The 24,140-nt window shown below is 41.8% G+C and overlaps 1 protein-coding gene across 1 annotated transcript in view; it reads left to right on the top strand.

The window, feature by feature from the left end:
• Positions 1 to 24,140, top strand: part of TENM4 (teneurin transmembrane protein 4) — a 268,706-nt gene that overhangs the window by 206,436 nt on the left and 38,130 nt on the right. The window contains exons 22-24 of the mRNA XM_027901301.1: positions 3,426 to 3,658; positions 12,406 to 12,560; positions 15,209 to 16,086. Coding sequence (XP_027757102.1) covers positions 3,426 to 3,658; positions 12,406 to 12,560; positions 15,209 to 16,086 — 1,266 coding nt within the window. The remainder of the gene's footprint in view (positions 1 to 3,425; positions 3,659 to 12,405; positions 12,561 to 15,208; positions 16,087 to 24,140) is intronic.

Below are 24,140 nucleotides of genomic sequence, written 5' to 3'. Positions count from 1 at the left end.
ATACCCTGGCATTTTAGAGAAGCCAATAAAAAGGTGCAAGTCTGCTGTGCTGGCATATTGCGGGGAACCTGCTGAAACCAGGAACCCTGTCCCTTTTCCCACTGGCTTCCCACTCTGGAGCAGGAGGTTCCTTCCTCAGACTCCCCTGAAACATGGGCTCTGGGCCCAAAGGGATAATATCAGCCTTTACTCAAAGCCTGTGCATCTATCATAGTACAGCTGAAGCAATCCACAAGTGTCACATCTCTGCATGTTCACCCAACTTTTTACCCCTTTATTTCCCTATGTGTCTATATAAGCAATCATGTAAAGCACAAGCACTTTAAAATGGAGTTTGAGTTCCTTGGTGTACCTGCAGAGTTCCCCAAATGGTACTGGCACTATCCTGTCCAAACAATGAGAATGAAAAAGGAAGGGGTCAAGACAGGTGTGTGGGAGAGCCTATATGCAACCTCGAACAACAGGGATCACTGTGGACTTGGAAAATTTCCCTATAATTCACCAGCACATCACTGTATCTCGAGCATTCAGGGAAGCAATATCACCTCCAGTTCACTTTGGCCTGCTGAACTTCTGCCTATGAAACTGTCCTCATTCCTGATGACTACACCGTCATGCCCTCAAATACCCACCAAAATTTCTGTTCTTGACTAGGGACCAGCCCACCCCATCCCTGAAACTTCAGGTTGTTGCTTCAGGGGCTTGAAATATCAATGCAATGCTCAGGCTTTCTTCTAAAAAAAAAAAAATGTAATAGCTAAAGGAACTCACTGAATGGCATATCAGCTCTTCCCTCACAGTCCTTTTCTAGTGGTAGTGTCAATATGAGGGATAAATATTATAAGACTACAAATACTGTAACTGATTATGTTTGCTAAATAGTAAAAAGTCCTGTCTTTTGGTTTGGGCCATTGTCTAGCTGAGCAATAAGAGAGGATGAAGGGATGGGGGGAAAGACTCTGCTTCACCCCAGTCAGGTTTATTTCAGTTGTTGTTCAGTTCAGTCCAGTTTACCACTTGGATTTGCCTATTGACTGTGGCTTTAAATAAAAAACAAAGCCCCAGTGTTCCTGACTCCAGTGCTAGTGCATTATCACAGATAAAGGGAAGCAGTTTGGGAGTTTTTACATCACTAACATATGTTTATTTAACATCTCTCATCCTGAAAGATCTGAAAGTGATAAAGAAAATCTCCAGTGTGTAACACTGCAATTCATGCAAGGGCAGACACCTTCCCCGTACAGTGTTGAAAACTGTTGGCAGAGGCCAGTGGGGTAAATTCGAGATTGACCATTGTCAACAGTTTGGTTTATGTCTGTTCTGCACAGGAGCTGGGAATAAGAAAGAGTTCTAAGTTCTTTCTTTTTTACAGAAGGTTGTAATCAATAATAAAATCCACCAGAGTGAGGCTGTGAAGTCCAAAATAAATCACAATGATAGTGGTGGGACAGGGGAGTGGGAATTTCCAGTTCTGCCCACATTTTTCTTCATCTTTGAGGAAGTCAAAATTTGCCTTTGCCCGTCTGCTGATAGCCTAGCGTAAGATTCAGGGGAAGGTATCTCTGCTTGACAGGTAAATATGCTAAAGGATTACAATGTGCCATCAAAACTGTCCTACTCTTGTCCACCTGTCATGCAAAATAGAGATTATGAACAGCTCAAAAGCTAACTTTCAGCTGGGCTTTGTTAGGCCAGTCAGCAGAAAATGTAAGGCCCTGATCAAAATGGATGATGGATTCCCACAGGGAACTTGTTCCACGAGGGTTGAAGCCACTTGCTTAGCATGAGTGACATGCAGGTAAATGAAATAATACCCTCCCAGCCTGCTGTCATTAGGAAGGAATACAGATGGTGACTGAACTGTCAGGCTGGAGCTGTCTCGAAGGTCAGAGCATTTTATTTACCAAGAATCAGTGTCATTTGTGGAGATGAAATCTGTTCAAACTTTAGTAAGATATATCACAAGGGTTATTCAAGAATAAATCAGAAAGGTGCTTCCCCCCCCCCAAGTGTTAAGTAATTTGAATGAAGATCCAACTTACTGCTTTTTTAAGCAGAGCATGATTCACTAGTTTTTACATGTCTGAAGAAGGGTTTATTTTCCTAACATAAAGTTTGAAAGACAAAGGAATTTCCTTGTTATGAGGAGTAGAGTCAACTGTGATAGACACTCAAGTTTCTAACCAGCTTCTCCTGGAACAGTTCTACTAAGTGCAAAATAGTAGATTGTGGCCTAGATTTTTATTATGAATTCTTGGGACTTGATGAGTTTGGACACCTTGAAGGTGTTCTGGAGAATAGTAGACATTTTCATATTTGTTCTAATTATTACTTAGCCTTTCCTTAGAAGGAAGGATACCTATGCAGCAGGGGTTCCAAGTCTAATCTGTTGGTTTCAGGCTTAGAAGAGATGCAGTTCAGTACACACTAGCAGTAAAAACTTAATAAAGGAAGTTAATAGCTTTAGTATCTATATTAAACTATACATAAAGTCCTTGCAAGACAATTTTTTAAGTTATGTCTGAACTCATCTGGTTGTTTTTTTCTGGCCAGTCCCATTAGATGCTTTCCATAAAGTGGATTCTAGTCTATTAATTTCTTAAGTCTTGAGCTCATTTAGTGTTGCAGTTGTGGAGCTAAAAACATTGCCATTCTATCTGCTCACTCTGTTTCCTCAGCCACCCTTTATTGTGTCCAAGGAAGCAGTGAGTGAATGGGGTTTAACAGGGGACCAGTGTTCAGGTTCCTCAGCCTAATCCCAGTTCATGCATTACTTGGGGAAAAATGTGCCACTCAGGGAATTATTTTGTTTTTCTCATCATTGAGGCCCAACTGAATTCAATGCCAGGATTCCCTTAATCTCTGCCAGGGCAGTACAGGACTTCAGAATCTTTGCTGGAATCAGCAAGAGCACCAAATGAGCCTTGGTGAAGTGATCTTGCAGGATGTATCTTCAGGTGCATTGTTCAGGGAGCCTGCTTTTGGGGTTTGCATTGGAATATTTGTTGGGAGGGCAGATTTTTTTTTTTAAATTATTATTTGTTCTATTTCCCTGGTGTTCATTTCCCTTCACTTCCTGGCACTGCACTAACACCAGTTTCAGGACTATAGCTGTAACAAGTAAATTAAGCAAACACAGTCACTGGGACTCAACCGGTAGTAGGTTCTGGCATGATTTTGGCTCAGGCCAGAGAGCCTTTTCCTTTGGTTGCTCCCCTCCATGCCAGAGAGCACTCCCAAACACAGCGATCAGGATCCTGTGCTGTAACACACCTTGTTCTAACACTGTCCAATACAGCACTCCTTCACTTTCCCGGTGTTTCTCTGCCCTGTGTGTTTTTACTCTCTAAAGTGCTTGCATTGCCTGTTGTCTCAAGGAAACACATCATCCAAAAAATTAATAATGTCATACCCTTGTTTTTCAGCCACAGCCCAGCTCATAAGTATTACTTGACCACAGATCCGATCACCGGCTCCATCTACCTCTCTGATACCAATAGCCGACGTATCTATAAGATCAAGTCAACCACATCAGTCAAAGATATTGTGAAGAATTCAGAGGTTTTGGCTGGAACTGGGGATCAGTGCCTCCCATTCGATGATACCCGCTGCGGAGATGGAGGCAAAGGCACTGATGCCACCCTTACGAATCCCAGGGGTGAGACTGCTTCTTCTTCACAGGCTTTTTTAAAGGGGTCTTCTTGAAAGCAGGTTGTTTAGTCACACTGGAGACTACTCTCCTCTCCAGTCCAGAAAATGCTCTCGGATTTTGCAAGCGTTCCCCACAAACACATCCTGAGGGCTTGCTTCTAGAAATAAGCATGTCCCACCCTCAGCCAATCCTGTCCTGGTTTGTCATATTGATGTGGCTGGGAGGAGTGCTAAACCAGAGGGGTATAGTGATGGGCACATGGACAGAGGGCAATAGAATAAATTCTCCCATCTCTTTTATAACCATTTAGCCACTATTTCTCCTTACCAACAGCACTTGTTCCATCCCAACCTGGACTGGATTCACTAACATCTAGTTCACTGAGGCTTTCTTGGCATTAAAAAAAAATCTGTATAAGCATTGATATATATCTATATATATAAAATGGCAGCAAAACCAACATACAGAGATATGTAAATTGAGGTTTAGACATTGATATTATATGTCATGACATTCAGCTTAAATCCTATAGGGGGTGGATTCTAATTTTCATATGGGAATGGTACAATTCACTGTAATTTCACCTGGTTCAAACATACTGAAATGAGATAAAAGCACAGTCAAATCTGAATATAAGCATCACACAGCCTTCATGACTCTGAAATAAATTGTTCAAAACAGGTTTAGCCAAACATATGTACTCCTGTGCGTAGCCAAGACTTCAGTCTGGCAGTCTCAAGGTAACAAGCTCTGCAGATGGAGGATGTCGCTCCTCCCAGATGTCCACAGCTCCTTGCGAAAAAAACACTCAGGAGTTATAGAGCTGAGGTTGAAGGTACTGTTGCGCACACTTTGAACAGTTTTTATGAAGAGGGGTGAGAAGGATGCCCATGCAGCAATGTTGTTTGAGATGTGGCATTTTTGCCTGTTATATGTCTTCTTTTGCCCAGGTGTTCAGAGTGTGAGGAGTTATTTGTAGGTTCTTGGCTTTGACATCAATATGCTGCAGGTTTTCTTTTCCATTGCATGGGGGAGTGGTAGCCCCCTCCTTCCTCTCACCACAGCAATGTCCAGGCTTATCCCAACCTCTTTGTAAAGCAATCTGCCAGGATAACCTGGGGATCATTTAACAGGTGTCCCTGCCCATGGCAGGGGGTTTTGACTTGATGGCTTTTAAAGGCCTCTTCAAACCCAAACCATTCTGTGATTCTATGGTAAGTTATTTCATTAAGGGCAAACAAGATGAGGTCAGCTGAGTTGTTGTTTCTTTTCTTGAGTAGACCATGGAGACAGGCAAAGACAGTTGGGGTTGTTCAGCCTGGAGAAGAGAAGGCTCTGGGGAGACCTTAGAGACCCTTCCAGTGCCTAAACAGGCTCCAAGAGAGATGGAGAGGGATTTTTGATGTGGGCATGGACTGATAGGACAAGGGGGAATAGCTTCAAACTGAAGGGCATGTTTATATTATATATAAGGAAGAAATCCTTTACTGTGAGGGTAGTAAAGCACTGGCACGGGTTGCTCAGAGAAGCTGTGGATGCCCTCTCCCTGGAAGTTGTTCAAGGCCAGGATGGGGCTTTGAGCAGGCTGGCCTAGTAAAAGGGTTCCATGGCAGGGATTTGGAACTGGATGATCTTTAAGGTCCCCTCATAACTCTCATCCCCCTTATAACCCAAACCATTCACTGATTCTGTGGTTCTCAGAAAGTTATTTTTGACGACTTAGAGATGGCTTTGTTACTGAATCCAAGAAACTCAAACTGATTTAGTCACCTTTTTTGCCAGGTCTAGTTGTGATTTTTTTAATCTTTTTTTAGTTACACTTTGACTATCTGTTTCCTGGCAGGATGCAGAAAAATATACCTTGGGAGGGAGACCAGTTTTGTTGCCAAAAAGCATCAAAAGCCAAACTTCTACCCTTATAATGTTCAAAGAACCTGGCTTGGTTTCCAAGCACTCCAGAATCTCATGAGTTGACCATTGTATTGGGCTAAAGTATTGCCACAAGTACAGGTATTGAAAGGGAACAGCTACCTGTGGTCAGGTTGCAGTATAGAAATATCTCACTGAAATTAGAAGGCTAAGTGAAAAAAAAAAGATAAAAAAGTCACTTGATCAGAGAGATTCAGACACTCCAGCAGATGAGTCATGAGATCAGGGAATCCAGAAATCTGTAATCCAACTTGCTGCACCATTTGGAAGTTCAACCAGTGAAAAAACAAAACCCCAATCTTATAACAGCAAAATTCTCAGGCATTTCATGCATTCATTCTTCACAGCTTCAAAATTTCACAAAACAGAAGTAAATGGAGGGTAAAAGAGGAAATGGCACAAAACAGAGTGGCAACAAGAAAATAATAATCCAGAAAATTCCCTGATCTGGTTCTAACCTGAGTTTGCAAAGTCTGCTGAGGCAGTGGCTGTGACAGGTGTGACTCACTCTCCATTCACCTCAACAAATGATGACAAGTGTAAACTCTCATGCTGACAGTGTAACCGTTGTGTTACCTTCATGGTGTTCATCCTAGCAGGAGAAACCAGAAAATGCTCTTCCTTCATATGATCGTATTTCATAATAGTTCAAAATACAAATGATTTATTGTAAAAGAAACCAGTGCTCTCAGGTGACCCTCTGCTTCCCTGTCTTGGCAGGCAAATAAACATTTATAAGGAAATGGTCAGAGGAAATTCAAAACCAATTCTGTAGCTGTGGAGATATCAGGTGGCCACAGAAGGATTTGGAAAGTTCAGTTCTTCAGGAATTCTCAAGCTCTTCATCATTGAATGGTTTGGGTTGGAAGGAACTTTCAAAGATGATCTAGTTCCAACCCTCCTGACATGGGCAGCGACACCTTCAACTAGGCCAGATTGCTCAAAGCTCTATCCAACATGGCCTTGAACACTTTCAAGGGATGGGGCAGCTACAGCTTCTCTGGGCAAGCTGTTCCAGTGCCTCACCACCATGACAGGGAAAAATTTCTTCCTAATCTGTAATCTAAATCCACCCTGGTTTAGTTCAAAACCATTATTCTTTGTCCTGTCAATACATTTCTCTGAAGTACCTTCTGGATAGAGGTTCTTGTCTCACTTCACTGAAGGAGGGAGAACTCCCTTTAGATGATCAGCTTAGGAAAGACAATAGGAGAGATGAAACCCTCCAGGAATTTCACACTTCACCTGTCTTTGGCTTCTCTGTTAAAGGTAGGCTACACAAACATTGGACAGGTAGGTCCATGGATGAAATAGGGGTGGCAGTGGTTTGGTCAGGGTATTTATCATAGCTATTAAGAACCAGTCTGATATTTCCAATTCATTTGCCACAGTGCACAGCAAGGCTTTCAGATGCTAATGAATTTCAATATATCCTTGCAAATTAAAGTGTTACCACTTCCTAATTATCATCTGCTAATAATGATCCTCTTCTACAAGCAATCTAAAGAAAAATTAAAACTTCAGCTTGTCAGAGCATTTCTTTTCATCTGAGTACTCACCAGTGGTTCTTCTCGGGAAAATGTTGTGGCAGAGAAATTACCACGGAGCCTGCAATTAAGAGAGATTGCAGTGACAAGACTGACAAAATAGGAAGAAGGCTTCAGAAGGGACGTGGGGAGGGAGAGGGCATTTCATTCATTTAGCACCATAACACCGATGCAAAATGAAGTAATTAATTTGGGGACAGATTGCTTCCTTCACTGTGTCCTACTGAATGTGTAAACAAAATCTCAGTTGTTTGCTAAGTGTTCAAGAGTTTGACAGAATTAAATTAAAAAACTCAACCCTCCACAATCTGTTAACATTTTTATTATCAGATAATAATAGAAGGACCATTTCAGGGAAGACCAGAGGCTGATGGAACAAAATATCTTGTCTCTTACTGTGGCCAAAAAGTCACACAGGAACATGTGTGAATGGTCTCACATCAGTGGTCAGTGATAGAGTGGTCTTTCTCTGCTATCACTCCAGATGCTAGTCATCAACATCTAGGGACTTTCTGAAGAGGTTACACTTGGACCTACGCTTCGATGCCACCATAAATTGGCTTAGAAACCTCCCTGAACATCTAGTTTTGTTCTTCCGGGCACCTGGTGCTAATAATTTCCACAATTTCTTTAACCGGGACATGAAAAAAAGTGACTCTTTCTTGAGGTCAGATCACTGGTAACTGTTCTCCTCCCTGTGCCTTTCCTAATTCTTTGCTTGTAGTTCCCTCCCTGACCAGTGCAGTACAAAGCTGATCTTTGCAGAAAACTTTTTGTGGGAATTCCAAAATGTTTTCACTGAGCTCTTTTTCAGACTGTTGTTGCATATGGGTAGTTAGACTTTCCCCTTCCCCTGTGAATTCCTCTGTACTTATTGACATTGATTTTCATCTGCCATTCTATGACCCAGTCATTCAGCATCCGGTCAGACAAGAAAGCTTTAAATTTAGATTTCTTTAAGCACCTTTTTTTAGTTAAAATGTTTTTTCCCCCTTCTGTTTTTCCTAACTAAAGCTAGATGCACAATGCAATCACTTCTAGCAGTTTTTCTTCTGGAACAAACTCATCATGTCCCAGTAGCTATTTGAAGAATAACATTGTGCCGTCACCTCTTTGCACTACGAGGTCCTGACATTTCAAGGAAATGTCATCGCGTCACAACTTTCTGTCAGCACAACTCACTGGTGTGATGCACATGGCACTACAAGCCCTTGTTTCTTAAGAGATCTCTGTTTATCCAAGAGGAGCCAGCATGATTTCATAACGTATGTATTTCATATCTCAGAACCTAAAGTTTGGATCTGCAGCGCTACCTGGATAGTGGCAGCAGATGTTTCCTCTCAGAAGCTGTGAGGTTGAGCTTTGAGCTATATGCTGAAAATCTTTAATTCCCTTATGTTCCTATGGAAACATGAGAGGAGCCTTCTGCCAAAACAGGCCAAGGCCTTTGGCTTAACACGTATATGTGTATTACCCATTGCTGTTCCCATTTGCAGGAGCCAGCTCTCAGCACTGGAATTATGCCATTATCAGAAAGGAAACACAGAAAGGTCCAATCTAACCTCTACAATCTGCTGCAAAGAAACCATGAGATGCTTCTCTTCCTCTTCACAGAAGTCATCCATCCAAAGACTTGTCAGTGGGAGAGCAAGGCTCCTCTCTGTAATTAATTTTGATTCCAAGACAATCAGCTTAAGTTAGGAAGGGATTGGAGTAGTTGCCATGTGAGGAGCATGTGCAAATAGGAATTTGGGGCTTTGGCAGACTGGAAACCCTGCTTCCCTGGAGAACATCTCAGAAAATGTGAGGTAATTGAGAGTGCTTAACCTCCATGAAAGAGGGATAAACAGAGAAGTGCTCTGTGATAAAAACACATATACATGCCATTGGCCTGGAGCAGGGTGATAAGTGGCAACTTTGCTATCCCACTTTTACTTACTCAGGTGTGTAAGCTCTTTGTCTAAGCTGGAATGCAAAATGGAGTTGTGCTCTATCAACTGATCAGAGCTGGCTCAAGAACCAAAGTGTGTCCAAGTTATTATTGCTGTAACTGGGTAATCAGACCAGCCATCAAACCCCAGCACTGCACACACTGAGCGACTGTCAGCGTACACTGCTGATAAGTCCATTCCAATACATATGGAACTAGGTAAGGGAGAAAATTCTGCCTCATTTAAAATCACATTATCCAGCCTGCCACCCTTCACTGGCTTTTGGCTCGTCACACAAACTAATGGACAGACATCCTGAAGAATACTTGTTGTGAACCAAGGAATGGGTAAGAGACTCTCGTGTTTGACCAAAGCCAATTAAGATCGACTAAACCCTCTATCATGCCTCTTCCAAAAAAGCACGTCTACCATATTGCTTAAAGAGCTCAATTGTGTTCCTAGTTGTCAAGCAAATATCAGCAAACATTAAAGAACTTGCCCTTACACTGGCAAAATAATTAGAGGAGCAGTACCCTTCCACAGCAGACGCCAGCAACAGGTGACATGTGGCAGTATCCTGGATGACTCACTGAACGGGGCACCAGCCAGGGCACAGTGCTGACACATCTCATGGTAGGTGAAGACAGCTTCCAGAAAGCCATGGATGCCAGCGAGATATTGATGCTTGTACTGTCAGATCCCTCTGCAAGCACTTGACAAAGTGCTAAGAGACAACTGATGTGTTTATACTGTATGGTGAGAATAAATGGGCACCACTACTGTGGCTTCTCCCATAACACTTATCAAATCACAGAATGGTTGGGTTGGAAGGGACTGTACAGATCATCTAGTTCCAACCCCCCCTGACACGGGCAGGGACATCTTCCAGGTTGCTCAAAGCCCCATCCAACCTGTCCTTGAACACTTCCAGGGATGGGGCAGCCACAATTTTTTTTGGAAACCTTTGCCAGTGCCTCACCACCCTCAGTAAATTCAGATGTGCAGCAATTAACTTCTGCTCCTCTTTGAGGCTCTTGTTTCATGGTCCTGCAAAGATCAGTCCTATCTTGGCATGAATTAAACACAGGTATTAGAGTGTAAGACTAGAAGCAATCTTTTAGGTCATTCAGTCCTGTCATCCATTATCTCAGCAATCCTGCTGTATAATTCCCTCTAAAATTAATGAACTTCATCTTGAAAGCAGCAAGAATTTTTTTCCTCACTTCCCTAGAGGTTATTCTGAAACCACACTGTTCTGATGGTCAACTATCCGATCCAGGTCAAAATGATGCCCTTCAAACAGGCAGATGTTACAAAGAAGTAACAAAAATGCTGGTTTTACCTCCTGGCAGTAACAAACAGCTCCCATTCAGCTCAGTGACCTGAAACATCAGTTCCCTGACTCTTAATTGACTTTGAATCAACAGGTTGCAACCATGTCTGAATCCCTTCCTTTTTTTCAGCCCAATGGAGATGTTTATTTTGTCTCTCAAACAGTGACTTAGGTCTGAGGTTTTCCTTCCAGGCCAGGTTATCTTCTGTGGATTTCCATATAACCAAATATGATATATTTTTCCACATATTACCAACCTCCATTACTTCCAGCCTATGCAATAGTTACAGTACTGGCTGAAGGCCATGCTTTTAATTGCCAAAGCAATCAGAGGATTAGTCCCTGCTATATGAAAATCTAGAATTTTTGATCGGTAAACTGCTGCATCTGTACTTCACAGCAGAGCTCACAGTGCATGGAGACTGAGGGTAAATGTTTCAAACAAGGGGATCTGGCTGTAACACAAAATCTGACCCCTCCTCAAACAGTCTAAAAGCTTTCTATCTGAAACAGATTTTCCATCATTTCTGTCACCATGATAACAGCCAAAAAAACATTCTAGTGAGGATTCAGCTCACTAATTTAATCTGCCTACAAAATAAATGTTTCCTTTGGACATATTTGCTGTAGTCTCCTTTATAGTCAATGGGGAGGAAAAGGTATTTCTAGCAGGATTCATATAATCTCCTGGGGATATGTGCTTTAGGGAGATATGAATTGCACTCTCAAAGTAGATTTTTCTCTCCACTGATTGGAAAAGCTCCAAATACTTGCTTAGATGCACAGTGCAGATGTCTGGTTTTGCCAAGTGATTGTTACCCTGAGAGTGAAAGAAACCAAACAGGAATATTAGGAAGATCCTAATATTTGTGCATTCCAAGAAGGATTCTCACTTGTATAGAAAAGGATGTTACAGGCTTCTATATTCATTTTCTGTTCCTTTACAGTCTTTTAGTGTCTTTAAGACACTCAAACATTATGCTAAGTGGCATTCTGCCACTGCAGGGTAGATGAGATGGATGACTATTAGTATCTGTGGAGTTATTTTAATTGATACTAGCATAAAGGAGAGGTGAATGAAGCCTTTAACTTCTTATTCCTGCCTTAGTAATGAACTTTCTCTGTGACCTTGTGAGAACTGCTTTATCTGTTACTTTCCTGATATGTAAAATTGGGATGAGCACACTCCCAGACTGCTATGAGGTCTAATTAGTAAGTGTAAAGTACTATGAAATCCTCTGATGGAAGATGCAGAGGGTAGCTAGCCCAGAATAAAGAGGATTAAAGGAGGTTGTGCTACCATAACGAATACATGAGAAATGATGCTTAGGAGGAGGTGAAATGGCACATATCTGCAGGTGAGGAAATGAGAATCAGCAGTCTGTAACTGCTGTCAGCAGACCTCAAATCCACTGACAGGAGTATGTCTACAGAGAGGGTTTGGACAATGAATGAATCACTGGCAGAGTTCAAAAGCAGGTGAAATACTGTAGATTAGTGGGATTATCTTAGGGAAAATCCTTCCTCATTTATCCATCTGGAATTTGATTGACCTGATGGATATTTCACAGCCTTTTTCATCACCATTTTTGAAAAATTCACCAGTGTAACATTTTTATGTGCATGGCTTAGCATTCCTACCATGAGCAATAAAACCATGTTTCTGAACATGCAAGACACACAGTTATTAAAAAAGCTTTTCCTTTCAGCAGTTCAGTGAATACCATGCCCTTTTCCAGAAGCAAGTAGGGATTTCTGAATGACATCATGTGCCATTTGGAAGTGCCTTCCATGGAATGGTGCTAGTTCAAAGCTCTTGATAAGCAGGACTCCCACATGCCCAACTCTCACCTCATCCCTTTTAATAAAAAAAAAATTGCTCCCAACCAAACCAGCAGTCTTACTCTTCCATGAGCATCAAACAAGACACCATCTTCTATTCATCTCATGTCAGGTTGCCATTACTTTCTGACTTTGTTCCTCCTTTGCTCCTTTTGCTTTGTTCCTCCCCAGGAATCACTGTGGACAAGTTTGGGCTGATTTACTTTGTGGATGGCACTATGATCAGGCGGATTGATCAGAATGGGATCATCTCAACTGTGTTGGGTTCCAATGACTTGACATCTGCTCGGCCTCTCAGTTGTGACTCTGTTATGGACATTTCTCAGGTAAGACAGTGTTTTGGTTGTGTTTCTGTAGAATAGACTGAATCAAAAAGAAAGATCCTTTAAAGATGCAGGAAACTCCTGACTGACCTAACTCATAGATTTGGTAAGTGAGATTTTAAAGATGTCCCAGCCATGGAAGAGACTTCTTTCAGAGCTCCCAGTCAGGGGGATGACACAGATTCCTGGAAAGACAGGGGGGTTTTAGGGTCATTTATCAAGAAACAAGTTGCTTTAAACTAAAAAGACCCAGCAGCACTACCCATTTCAGTAGGACTATTTGCCATGCTCTGACATCTCTTTTTTTTCCCCCCATCCTAATTTGGCCCAGCATAATTTTAGACCTGAATCAAATTAACATCTAGGAAATACTGATTGGAGGCCATGATGCCAAAATTAGCAACAGCAGGAAAACAAGAATCTTGAATTGCATCAGATTGCAAATTGGTTGCAGCTACCAGCATGCTGGGCATTTAAGTCCTGCTGCTTAAAGGTGGAGAGAAAAAAGAAAGAAAGAGAGAAAAAGAAATCTCAGTGTGATGATTGCTTTACTTCTGGATGGAGCAGAAGAGAAATCTGTTACAGCCCAGCACTCGATTTTGTGAGGCCTTGGCGAACTTGTCAAATTGTGCCAGTTCAGGGGCAGTGTCCTTTGAAACCTTTGTGCTACTTGTTGTTTGCCTGGCTGCAGGAATGTTGTTCTCTCCTATGAAAATATAAATCATAGCTGGTGGGCTAAGAACTGTTATTCAGCCACAATAGATGTCAATGGGGTTTCCTTTTTGTAACTACCTAGGTAATTTCTGTGCTCCCATATGGAATCTGTTTGTCTTGTTTTTCCCTCTAATTTCAAAAATTATTCTTGCTTCTTTGCAACTGGTTCCCACTGTCTGCAATTTATGAACAAGATGAAATTATAAGTTTAAAAGCTGTTGTGCCTTCTATAGCAGCAAATTTTGATGGTTAAATGCCATGTTGTAGTATGTTTTTCATCTTACAAGCATCATTTCTTCTTTATGTGAATGTCAGGGGCAGTTACTGCAAGACCATTGTGGAATCAGGCTTTAAAAATTATTTAATTCCAGGCTGTGTAGCTTCTATGTATACAAATGTCATGTTTAAACACTTCTGAGATGAACATGTGTCAGCTGAAGACTTTTTTTTTCCTTCAGAAAATCACAGAAGTTATTTTTAGATTAACCTGTACTGGGATGGACAGAGTACCTACCACTCCTGTTCTGGAGGAACACACTGAAGAGAAGTTTAATTAAAAAATAAAAGCCAGGTTGGGAAGCAGCTTTTCATCATTTACAGTGGTTAGAAGGGTCTTTTCTGTCAGGTCTCTGAGGCTCCCTGGGACATGAGGACATGAAATATTTAGCTACCACTGTTGACAAGGAATGGTTTTTAAGAAATTGAAAATTCCCTTGTCAATTCAGAATAAACTCAGCTCTTGATGCTAACTCAAGACTGCAGAGCTTAAAGACCACTGGAAGGGATGGAGGCATGCATTATTAAAGAGAAAACCACAGGCTGTAATGTTTTACTACAAGAAGGGTTAAAATAGGCCAGGAGCTGAGAAAAGGAAGGATATTTTGCAAACAGAGAACCAGAGTAGACAGAGTTCAGCATACTGTTTAGCCATGAAAATAAGATTCACATACCCAGGCAATAGAAGGGACAATGAACTAAATACCTTGCAACGATTTCTTAAAAAAAAAAAAAAAATGTTGAAAATGGATTTAAACATGAAGAGAAGCATCAAAAGTAAAGCATGGCCATAGCAGAAGTGTTCAACTACAGGCTGAACTACACCCTGAATTGTGTTGGTAAACATTTCTTAGGTTTGGCAACTAAAAGAGTAGGCTCACTTGAAAAGACAGTGTATTTCAGAAGCAGAGCTAGAAGTAAAGACCTTCTAGTGTTCACTTGTGGTGCTACTAGTCCTGTTTCAGTTCATTTGTGTATATGGATTATCAGTGTAGAATTGTGATGTGTCACTCTTGAACCTATTTTTCCATTATGCTAAAACAAAATGTGAAAATTACCTTGAAGGCACAAGTATTTTTCTCTATGAATTGAAATTGCCTGAATTTCTGTGAATTGCTATTTTTCATTTTTGCAGCATAAAATCGGTGGTTATAACTTAGACATACACACATGCTGTCACAGCTGCCAGTTTTGTGTCCATTCCTCCTTGTCATTTATCCAGAGGAGCTCAGCCACTTGTGTGGAAAATTCTTTAGTAAAAGAATCATTGTTTCGTGTGTCTGATTTTATAGCACTTCACGTTGCAGAATTTGTGGTCCCAGGTCTCTGCTATCAGGTCCAGGTTCCATCAATTCAAAAAGCAGGGGAGAAGGGAAATCACAGAATGGTTTGGCTCTGTCCATTGCCCTGCTCCCACCGCCAGGGCAGTGTGGGTGTCCCCATGTGTCTACTTCTTGTGCCCAGGAGCTTAGCCCCCTCGCTCACACCAGGTTATGTCCTCTATGGCCACCCTATCAAGCAGTAGTAATTAGTTGTGTTTCTTTTTACCCATTCTCCCTTTAATCCATGTTGAAACATCCTCATTGTGATTGATTTATAGCAGTCATGCAGTGAAGAAATGTCTTGCTATACAAATTCCCTTGTGTTGTTTCACCATTAAGGTTCGCCTAGAATGGCCGACGGATCTGGCAGTCAATCCCATGGATAATTCACTGTACGTTCTCGACAATAACGTTGTACTACAGATCTCTGAGAACCACCAAGTGCGCATCGTGGCAGGGAGGCCCATGCATTGCCAGGTGCCGGGCATGGATCACTTTCTCCTCAGCAAGGTGGCAATCCATGCCACGCTGGAGTCTGCCACTGCCCTGGCTGTGTCCCACAACGGAGTGCTGTACATTGCTGAGACCGACGAGAAGAAGATCAACCGCATCAGGCAGGTCACCACCAACGGAGAGATCTCCCTCGTGGCCGGTGCCCCGAGCAGCTGTGACTGCAAGAACGATGCTAACTGTGACTGCTTCTCGGGGGACGATGGCTACGCTAAGGATGCCAAACTCAACGCACCGTCCTCCCTGGCGGTGTGTGCAGATGGGGAGCTGTATGTCGCTGATCTTGGAAATATCAGAATCCGCTTTATTCGGAAAAACAAGCCGTTCCTCAACACACAAAATCTGTATGAATTATCTTCACCCATAGACCAGGAACTCTACTTGTTTGACACCAGTGGGAAGCACCTTTATACTCAGAGCCTTACCACTGGAGATTACCTTTACAATTTTACTTATTCTGGAGATGGAGATATAACCCTGATCACTGACAATAATGGCAATTTAGTCAATATCCGAAGAGATTCCACAGGGATGCCCCTCTGGCTGGTGGTGCCTGATGGCCAAGTCTACTGGGTGACAATTGGTACCAACAGTGCACTCAAGAGTGTAACAACACAGGGGCATGAAGTGGCCATGATGACTTACCACGGCAACTCCGGTCTCCTTGCCACTAAAAGCAATGAAAATGGTTGGACAACATTTTATGAGTAAGTATATTATGAATATTGGGCTGCTGACTTCATTCTGTGCACTCTGAACCATGCAAGGCTGGTAGAATTTAATTGCCTGATCAAAATTATTGTCCAAATAAAGCGGCCAGAGAATATTAGATTTCACACAAAAAAAACAGTAGATGCTGGTAGTTCAGTGTATGAGAGCTTAAATAAGCTCCCTCTACCAAGTCAAGATTCAGACAGTTTCTGCTGAGTTTTTCTAAGTAATTTGGACACCCGGTTCTCCTTAACAATCAGGATTTAGGTTGCATGTCAGAGAATTTTTCTTGGCTTTGAAAGCCAAGTTCCATCAGATCCTCTTTTTCACAGCTTTTTACCTTCTTCCTATGCTGCAGTGTCTTTTTTGTACTTGTTTGAAATGTCTGATGTAGAATGACAACTGGCAATGACTAATGACAGCTTATCTGGAAACAATTCTGTAATTAACGGGCTACTCAATTCCGATTGTTGTAATTTTCCTCATTAAGCTTTAAAAGTAGTCTTGGAACTGTTCAAGACCATCCCTTCTCCAAAGAGTGTTTTAAGCAGAGAGGAGACAGGAGGCATTGAAAAACCTGGAGATGGCAGCAACTTGAAGATTTGTATTTCTTTTCTCTGCTTATAAATACTGCAAAGACACCACATTTCTGGTATCAAATAGAAAAAAATTAGGCAACTGAATGAAGGGCATCCAGAAGGATGGTCTGCAAATGAATGCGGCTGTTGAGAACCCTTTCCCCTCCTTATTCCTTGGTTCCATTTTTATTTATAATTCTAGACTCTTTGAAATACTCCTTAAGTGCATAATTTCCCATATGGTTTGAATGGTACATGAAAGTGTTCAGCTTCCATAATAATAGACCCATTCTAAGAATCCAATTTGGCTAGAATAGACAGTTCTCAAGATTACAAAGAAAAAAATTGTTAAAGAAAGAGATTTAGGGAAGGAAAGCTGGCTGAACCCACGTATCTCTGTGTTGATATGCAGTTGCTTTGGTTCTTTCTTTAAAATGTTCCAGGCCCAGTTTCAAATTTCTTTTCTTAATACTCACTGTTACTGCTCCTGCCTTGAAAAGAACTGATGGAAACTCTGTGATGACTCTTTTGAAATGTTTGCATTCCCTCAATGTTCTCCTTGCAATTACTATAGCAATATTCCTCAGAGAATCCAAGTTAATACCCTTCCATCTCTTACACTGGATTTGCTTGAGGGAGGCTTTAGGAAAGAAAAAGAGTGTGTTTTGCTCCATAGGAGTGGAAGCCAGCTATATTGTCGGGACTATTGTGCTAAATCAAGGAGATATTTCTTTTTGCAAAGAACCCAGTAGTTCCTGTGCTTGAAAACAGATGTAGCCTCAGACAATGAAGCAAACTTAACATTACAGCTAATAATGGTCAGATTTATACCTCAAACATAATCTTTTATTTTAAAGATTGACTGAAAATATAAAGGAGATAAGACAGAAGCTCAAATCCAACTTACTCTGTGGATATATTTACAACAGTGATCCATTATTTCTTGCTGTCCAACAAAATAGAGCATTTGTGAAAGTCATCATTCTGGTCATTTTATGCACTTTAGAAGAGTCATAAGAAAGCTTTTTAGAGCTAAATGGAAGACAGAATTCTCCAGTGGTTGGACTATGGGAATCGTGACTAGAGCAAGTCAGCACAACACGATAGCACAGCATCACTGAAAATAGAATTGGGAATGCGCCTTCAGAGATACCTCCTCCAAACCTGTGATCAGTTATCTCTGTTCAACTGTTCCTGACAGCTTCTGATGCAACTTTAAAAAAATACAGGGTAAAAGCCTATATCTGAATTAGTTACCTCAGCCTCACTTTATAGGCAGGGAAGAGAAACAGGCACTTTCAAGGTGAGTTTCTTATGAGTTATGTCAGGTGTCTGCTTTAGGATGAGATGAGACAAGTTGTATTCTGAAAGTTTCTCTCTGCAAAGGTAGTACAGAATGATGAGTTCAGATACAGATGTTTACATCTCCGATGTCTACAATTTGGTCAAATGGATCCTATCAAAGTCATCTGATCTATAAATATTGTTAGTCATAACAGTGTATTTACCTATTTTATTGTTACTGTTAGAAAGCACTTTTTTGTATGCTGACTAAATCTTCCTTGATTGATTGGAGACCATCCCTCTTCATGCTGTCTTATCCTGTCCCATCCCATCCCATCCCATCCCATCCCATCCCATCCCATCCCATCCTATCCTATCCTATCCTATCCTATCCTATCCTATCCTATCCTATCCTATCCTATCCTATCCTAATCCCATCCTATCCCATCCCATCCCATCCCCTTCCTATCCTATCTTATCTTAACCTGTCCACTAAGGACTTGGAGAGCAAATCAGTGAATTAGCAGGGATTGATTGTCCCAGTTTTGCATGTGTAACCTGGGAAAAAATATAGAATTAGAAGATTAGAAAACAAAGGTGAGATATTTATATTGCTTGATGAAGTAGGTTTCATTTAAACAAAATATGTCTTGTGGCAGGGTACACATGTAACTGGGCTAAGCATTGACTCTTAGGAGCTATAGTGAGCAAGGCATCAAGTCATTCAATGTGATCCTCAGCATAATTCCACAGCAAATCTGTCTAACTTGTTGATTGCATGGACAAATCAACATAGTACATTTACTCGTTGCACTCGTAGTGGGAAGCTGATGTGACTAACAGTGTCAGTTCTGATGTTTGCAGTTTATGAAGGACAGTGAAAGTTGAAGTTGGAGCAGAAAAACTCTACCAAAATGCACTCATGGGGAGAACTAAAAAGACTTGATCTATTTATCTCAACATGAAGGAGACTGTCTAGATCACAACATGTGAGCCAAAACTACCACCTACAGAGGGACTCTCAATTTAGCAGAGGAAGACTTGAGAAGAGTAAGTGAAAGCAAAACTAGAGACATTGAAGTTGACAAGAAGGTGTGGTTTTGCTGAGATGACCTAACTGGTAGAGTGACCAACCATGAAAGCAGTACATTCTCCATTTCTTGGTATCTCAGAGCAGGACTCTTAATGCCTTCCTTAAAATATATTCTCACCAGACAGAAGATGTGCATGACTCAAACACAAGCTGCAGGGATAAGTGCAGGCATGGCAGGATGAAGTCTAAGTTTCTTGATAACCAAGAAGCTTAAGAAGATGGTGGAAACCAGATCAACATTCACTACCTTCAGGTTATTGGTTTCTCTATTGGAACATCAGGGGGAGTTTTAAGTGATTTAAAGAATTCCTGTGACCATGAGTAGCTGTGAGGTACTCTGAGTAGTTTTCAGTCCTGGCTGAAGGGGAAGGTGAAGCTCATATTTCTGTTTTGCTCATGGGCAGAGGAATAAAGGTATCAAATCTGACTCTGAGAAGAAGCTTCATGTTTCTCACTGCACATAATAGTTGTTTATGGGCCAGGGCAAGCTAAACACTATTGCTTAAAAAGTTAAGGGTAAAGTAAATCCAGCTGGCAAGTTCACATTGCACTACTGGCCCCAGGAAGAACATCCTTACAATATTTACCTTTACCTGACTGTCTACAGAGGTCCAAAACCAAACACCCAACATGAAAGAGCAATGGTGATGTGAGGGTGGCATCACTATATGTGTTCATCATAGAATCATAGTATCATAGAATAGTTTGGGTTGGAGGGACCTTAAAGAACATCTAGTTCCAACCAGCATAGCCAGCATCTCTGGTTCTTCTCCACTTGCTGTTCTTACCAGGGCATTTCTTAGCCTTTATCATAAGGCTGCAAAGAACATGTGGGCACATTGGAGAGCAGAGAAGGATGCAGGATAAACTGATGCAGTACTGGAGGTCTGTCTCCAGGGCACACCAGGGAACCCAGGTTCTCCAAGGCTTCAGGATAGGCTGGCACACAGTCCCTTCATTTCTGTGGAGAAAGGGATGAAACCAGTGCTGTCTTCAGGCAGTGGCAGACTCGCTCATAGGACTTACAGCTCTTCCTTTTGCTCATCTACACCCAACCCTGCTCTAACAATGCTGTTTTGTCAGGTTTAGCTCTGAGCAAGGTTCAGTGTATGATGGTGTGCAGTTTCCCTTTTCATTTGAGAGTGAAACTTAGCTCCCTGCAGTAATTAGCCTGTCCCCAAGGCCTATCTACAACTACTTTGAGGGTTTTAGCATTATATAGACCTTCCCTGCCTCTGCAGAGGGCTTGACATTAGCTGTCAGTTAATGCAGTGTAGCTCAGCTTGGCCAGTAACTGGATTAAAGACTTGCCTTCCCATTGAACTGGTGACAGCGATAATCAGCAGCAAAGGAAGTTGATCTGGAAACTCAGCCAGGGAAATGACTTCTTGTTCAACTCCTCCAGTCAAAGACAAAGGATGCTGTGTGACTACTTGCTGCTTTGTTGGTGCTGCTTTCTAACTTGAACTGAAAAAAATTGCTACCAGCCTTTACAAAGTTTCTTAGCAGTTGCTGTTTGTCTGCTTCAGAATCCGGAAATTCTTATTAATGGATTTATTTAAATCAAGAATATGGCAATTATCTTGATTAGTTCACTGAGATGTTATCACTATACATTAATTCAATTTCCCTCTGAGCTGAAGTCAAACCTTCTATGCATTATTTAGCCCAGATGAGGCTCTTTTGCTAAGGTCCTTTGTGTGCCCAATTAGTTTTGAAGGTCACCTCTGCCCATACAGACTGAAATACTTACACACAGCTCCAGCCAAGCCCAAGAAATTCAAAACCTTTTCATGGACTCCCCAAGACCTGGCTCACAGCTGCCTGGAGGGCAAAGGTCTCATGGAGCCAGGTCTTCAGATGGGTGGTAAGGGGAGCTTTGACCCATAACGTTGGATGCTGTTTTACAGAGAACCAAACTCTGCCAAACCTCACACACTGTAATGGGTAGAAAGTTAGAGCCAGCTGGACCGAGCAGGCAGGAGGACCTTGAACGGCTTCCCAGTGACCCCCAAGGCTCAGCAGAAGTCCCACCCCAGCATCAGCAGCGTTTGGTTCCCAAACCAATGCCCTGGTCTGTGTGACTGTGGTACCAGAACTGGGCAACGTGGTCAGCATCTACCATGGTGAGATGCAGAGTCAGTCTGCTTTGCAGTTGGTGTAAAGACTTGGATTTTTTTATTTCCTCTCTTAGTCAAAACCAGGGTTAAATAATGCTTATTGCCTTTAGAAGAGCAGCCACCTCTTGACTCAGAGAAAAGCTATCTTTCTGCATTAATAACATGCCTTTATCACCTGGTGATTTATCAGGTCGTACAATAAATTTTACAGAATTTGGTGGTATCCTTGGTTTAGCGTAGGTGAAGGGAAGCACTTGTTGTACTCCTGTAGCAGACTGGAGTATGAGAAACATCTTGGCTTTTGCCCTCCCTCCTCTTTTAGCAAGATTTCTTTGTTCCACTTGCTCCACAGTTTCTACATGATAAATTATGAGATTCCCATCATTGTTCCTCAGATGAAGCTACAGTGAAACTTTGGTAAGTGCCATGATAAAACAGCCCTTTTACGGTGCTCTCACTAAGTTGTGAGGTCATGTTTTGAGCCATTGGCCTGCCCTGAAATGAATGTCTGGTGGCAGAGTTTAGTTGAGAACCGAGGGAATTATGAGTATCATAAAAGCTAGAGAGAGATCTTCGTCTTCTTGTTTGGGCAGTCAGAAAATTCAGCAGACTGTGACCACAACCTGGCCTTGGCTCATTAGGGAGAGGACTTGCCTTCATGCATATTTGAGTATTATCGGTTTGTCTGTTATAGATTTATTTTTAATGTTCTGTTTAATGTTGTTTGAAAAATTGGGATGAGGCAAGCTTGTTCAGAGGCGCCGGGTGCACATCACTATAATCGCATGCAAAATATAGTTTGCAAGGTCCGTTTAGATACTTTGGCGCTAAGTGCAAAATTATTATTGTGATTTTTTTTTCTGACCTATTTGAGTCGTAGTTTTAAAAGGTTGATGAAATGTGAAAAAGCTAAAATGAGAAAACCCAGAAACTCAGGCAAGGAATTGATTTCTGAATAGATGGTACTTAGGATGCTCTTTAATTCCCAAGGCCCAGATCTCTACACAATGGTAATGTGATAAATGAAAGCTCTGACTGTTTACAAGCCAACAATTAGGCCTCATAAGCACCAAATACCATTTTAATTCTGTGCATTGAACCTTAGCTAAATACATTTCCAATTGGGAATGGATGGCAATGGCTTCCTTTGCTGGCCTAATAATTGTCACTGTAAGTGCTGAGGCTTTGCAGCAGGTTTGAAAGGGAGGCAGCAGCTGTGTTAGCAGGTGATGGATTCATTCCTCCAAGTGGCTGCTGTGTGCACTCCTGTGCTTCAGTATTTCCTTAATGCTGGGGCTTTCAGAGCATTTGGAGAACACGGAAGTCTTAGGCTGTGATGAAAACTGGCCCACCCCTAAATCCCGACACTGTGGAAACAGGCTAGGCAGCTTAGCTGCAAAATGAGGTGACTAGGGGAGATTTATGTTACTGCAAATACCAGGGCACACCTGCAGCTGCCTAAGAGCCAGTCACTTGGCCTTCCTCTCCAAGCTGAGATGTGCCCTGTTAGGGCCTTTATAGGACTGAAAGCAGAGGTGGAAGAAGCTGACTCATTTAACTCATTAAGCATATTATCTGTTTGGGATGTGCAAGTCTTCAAATACCTGGGAGACTGTGGGTTTGTGATAGATGATATCAAGTATATGTTGTGTGAGATAAATCAGGGGAAAAGGGAAAAATGCTCCAGTCCTGCGCAAAACAGAAAAGAGGAACTGCTTGCCAAGAGGAAAACGCTTCCCACACCTCCTTTTGCATTGTCACCACAGGGCTAAAAGGAGTTTTTGTCTGGCCGTATTTTAAACTTCATCCGCCACCAATTAAAAATAATAATAAAAATGGGAGCAGTCTAATTGTGCTACCTTCTCACCTTTCTCCCTTTGTAAGGTAGCACCTCCTTGCAGCTGCAAATCAGTGAGCTGTCACCCCCAAAGACAGTGCTTGGCAGGTCCCTGTCTGGCTGCTGGGGCAGAGAGAGGTGCAGCAGCTCTTGCACATGCAGAAAACACAGATGGTCCTGGTTTCTTCTGATAGAGGTTAATAGGGTGACTAAGGAGGTGCCAAAAGTCTGATGTACATGTGCAGACATCTTAAACCAATTCCAGTAGACCATTCCAGACTGTTCTGGCCCAAAAGGAGACTTGCTTTTCAGGACCCAAAGTCCTAAATGGAAATCCTTTCACTTGATGAAGTTCTTGACGAAGTACTGTGAATTTTGTACAGCTGTAAAAATGTAACCATGTAAATTATGTGTGTTGTATTTAGTAATTTTGAATTTACGAGAAAAATGTGGGTACAAAGGTCTAGGCGCCATCACACTCTTTCATGCTCTTTTTTCATGCTGTTTTAACCTAATTTGAACAAGCAGAGGTTACTGGCAGATTTCTCCAGTTGCATATTTGCAAATATTACATATTTGCCCAGCAGAGGTAGAGGACCATTTGTGAGAGTGCTGGGAGCTTGAGGTCCAGGAATATTAAAAAAAAAGGCACCACTGAAATACTATATAAAATAATATTTATTTTACATTACATAATATTATATAAAAAGGCCCTACATGCATTTTAATAAGGGCATGCAGTGATACGATAAGGGAAAATGGCTTTAAACTACACAAGAGTAGGTTTAGATTAGATAATAGGAAGAAATTCTTCACTGTGAGGATGGTGAAGCACTGGAACAGGTTGCCCAGAGAAGCTGTGGCTGCCCCATTCCTGGAAGTGTTCAAGGGCAGGTTGGATGAAGCTTTGGGCAGCCTAGTTTAGTGGAAGGTGTCCCTGCTCATGTCAGGGGATTTGAAATGAGATGATCTTTAAGGTCCCTCGCAACCCAAACCATTCTGTGATTCAGTGTTTCGATGAATAGAGTTTAAGGATCTGGGTGTCTGCTGCTGCTTGGGGCTGTTAAACTGAGTATCTACAGGGTTTGGAGACTTTCTTTGGAGCACATAAATAGGCCTTGCATGGCGTATAAGTTTT

This window comes from Empidonax traillii, unplaced genomic scaffold, assembly GCF_003031625.1.
Source record: "Empidonax traillii isolate 1590-97213 ecotype Southwest subspecies unplaced genomic scaffold, ASM303162v1 scaffold771:size604852, whole genome shotgun sequence".
In the NCBI taxonomy this organism is placed as follows: domain Eukaryota; kingdom Metazoa; phylum Chordata; class Aves; order Passeriformes; family Tyrannidae; genus Empidonax; species Empidonax traillii.
This window is presented reverse-complemented; position numbering and strand designations above follow the sequence as displayed.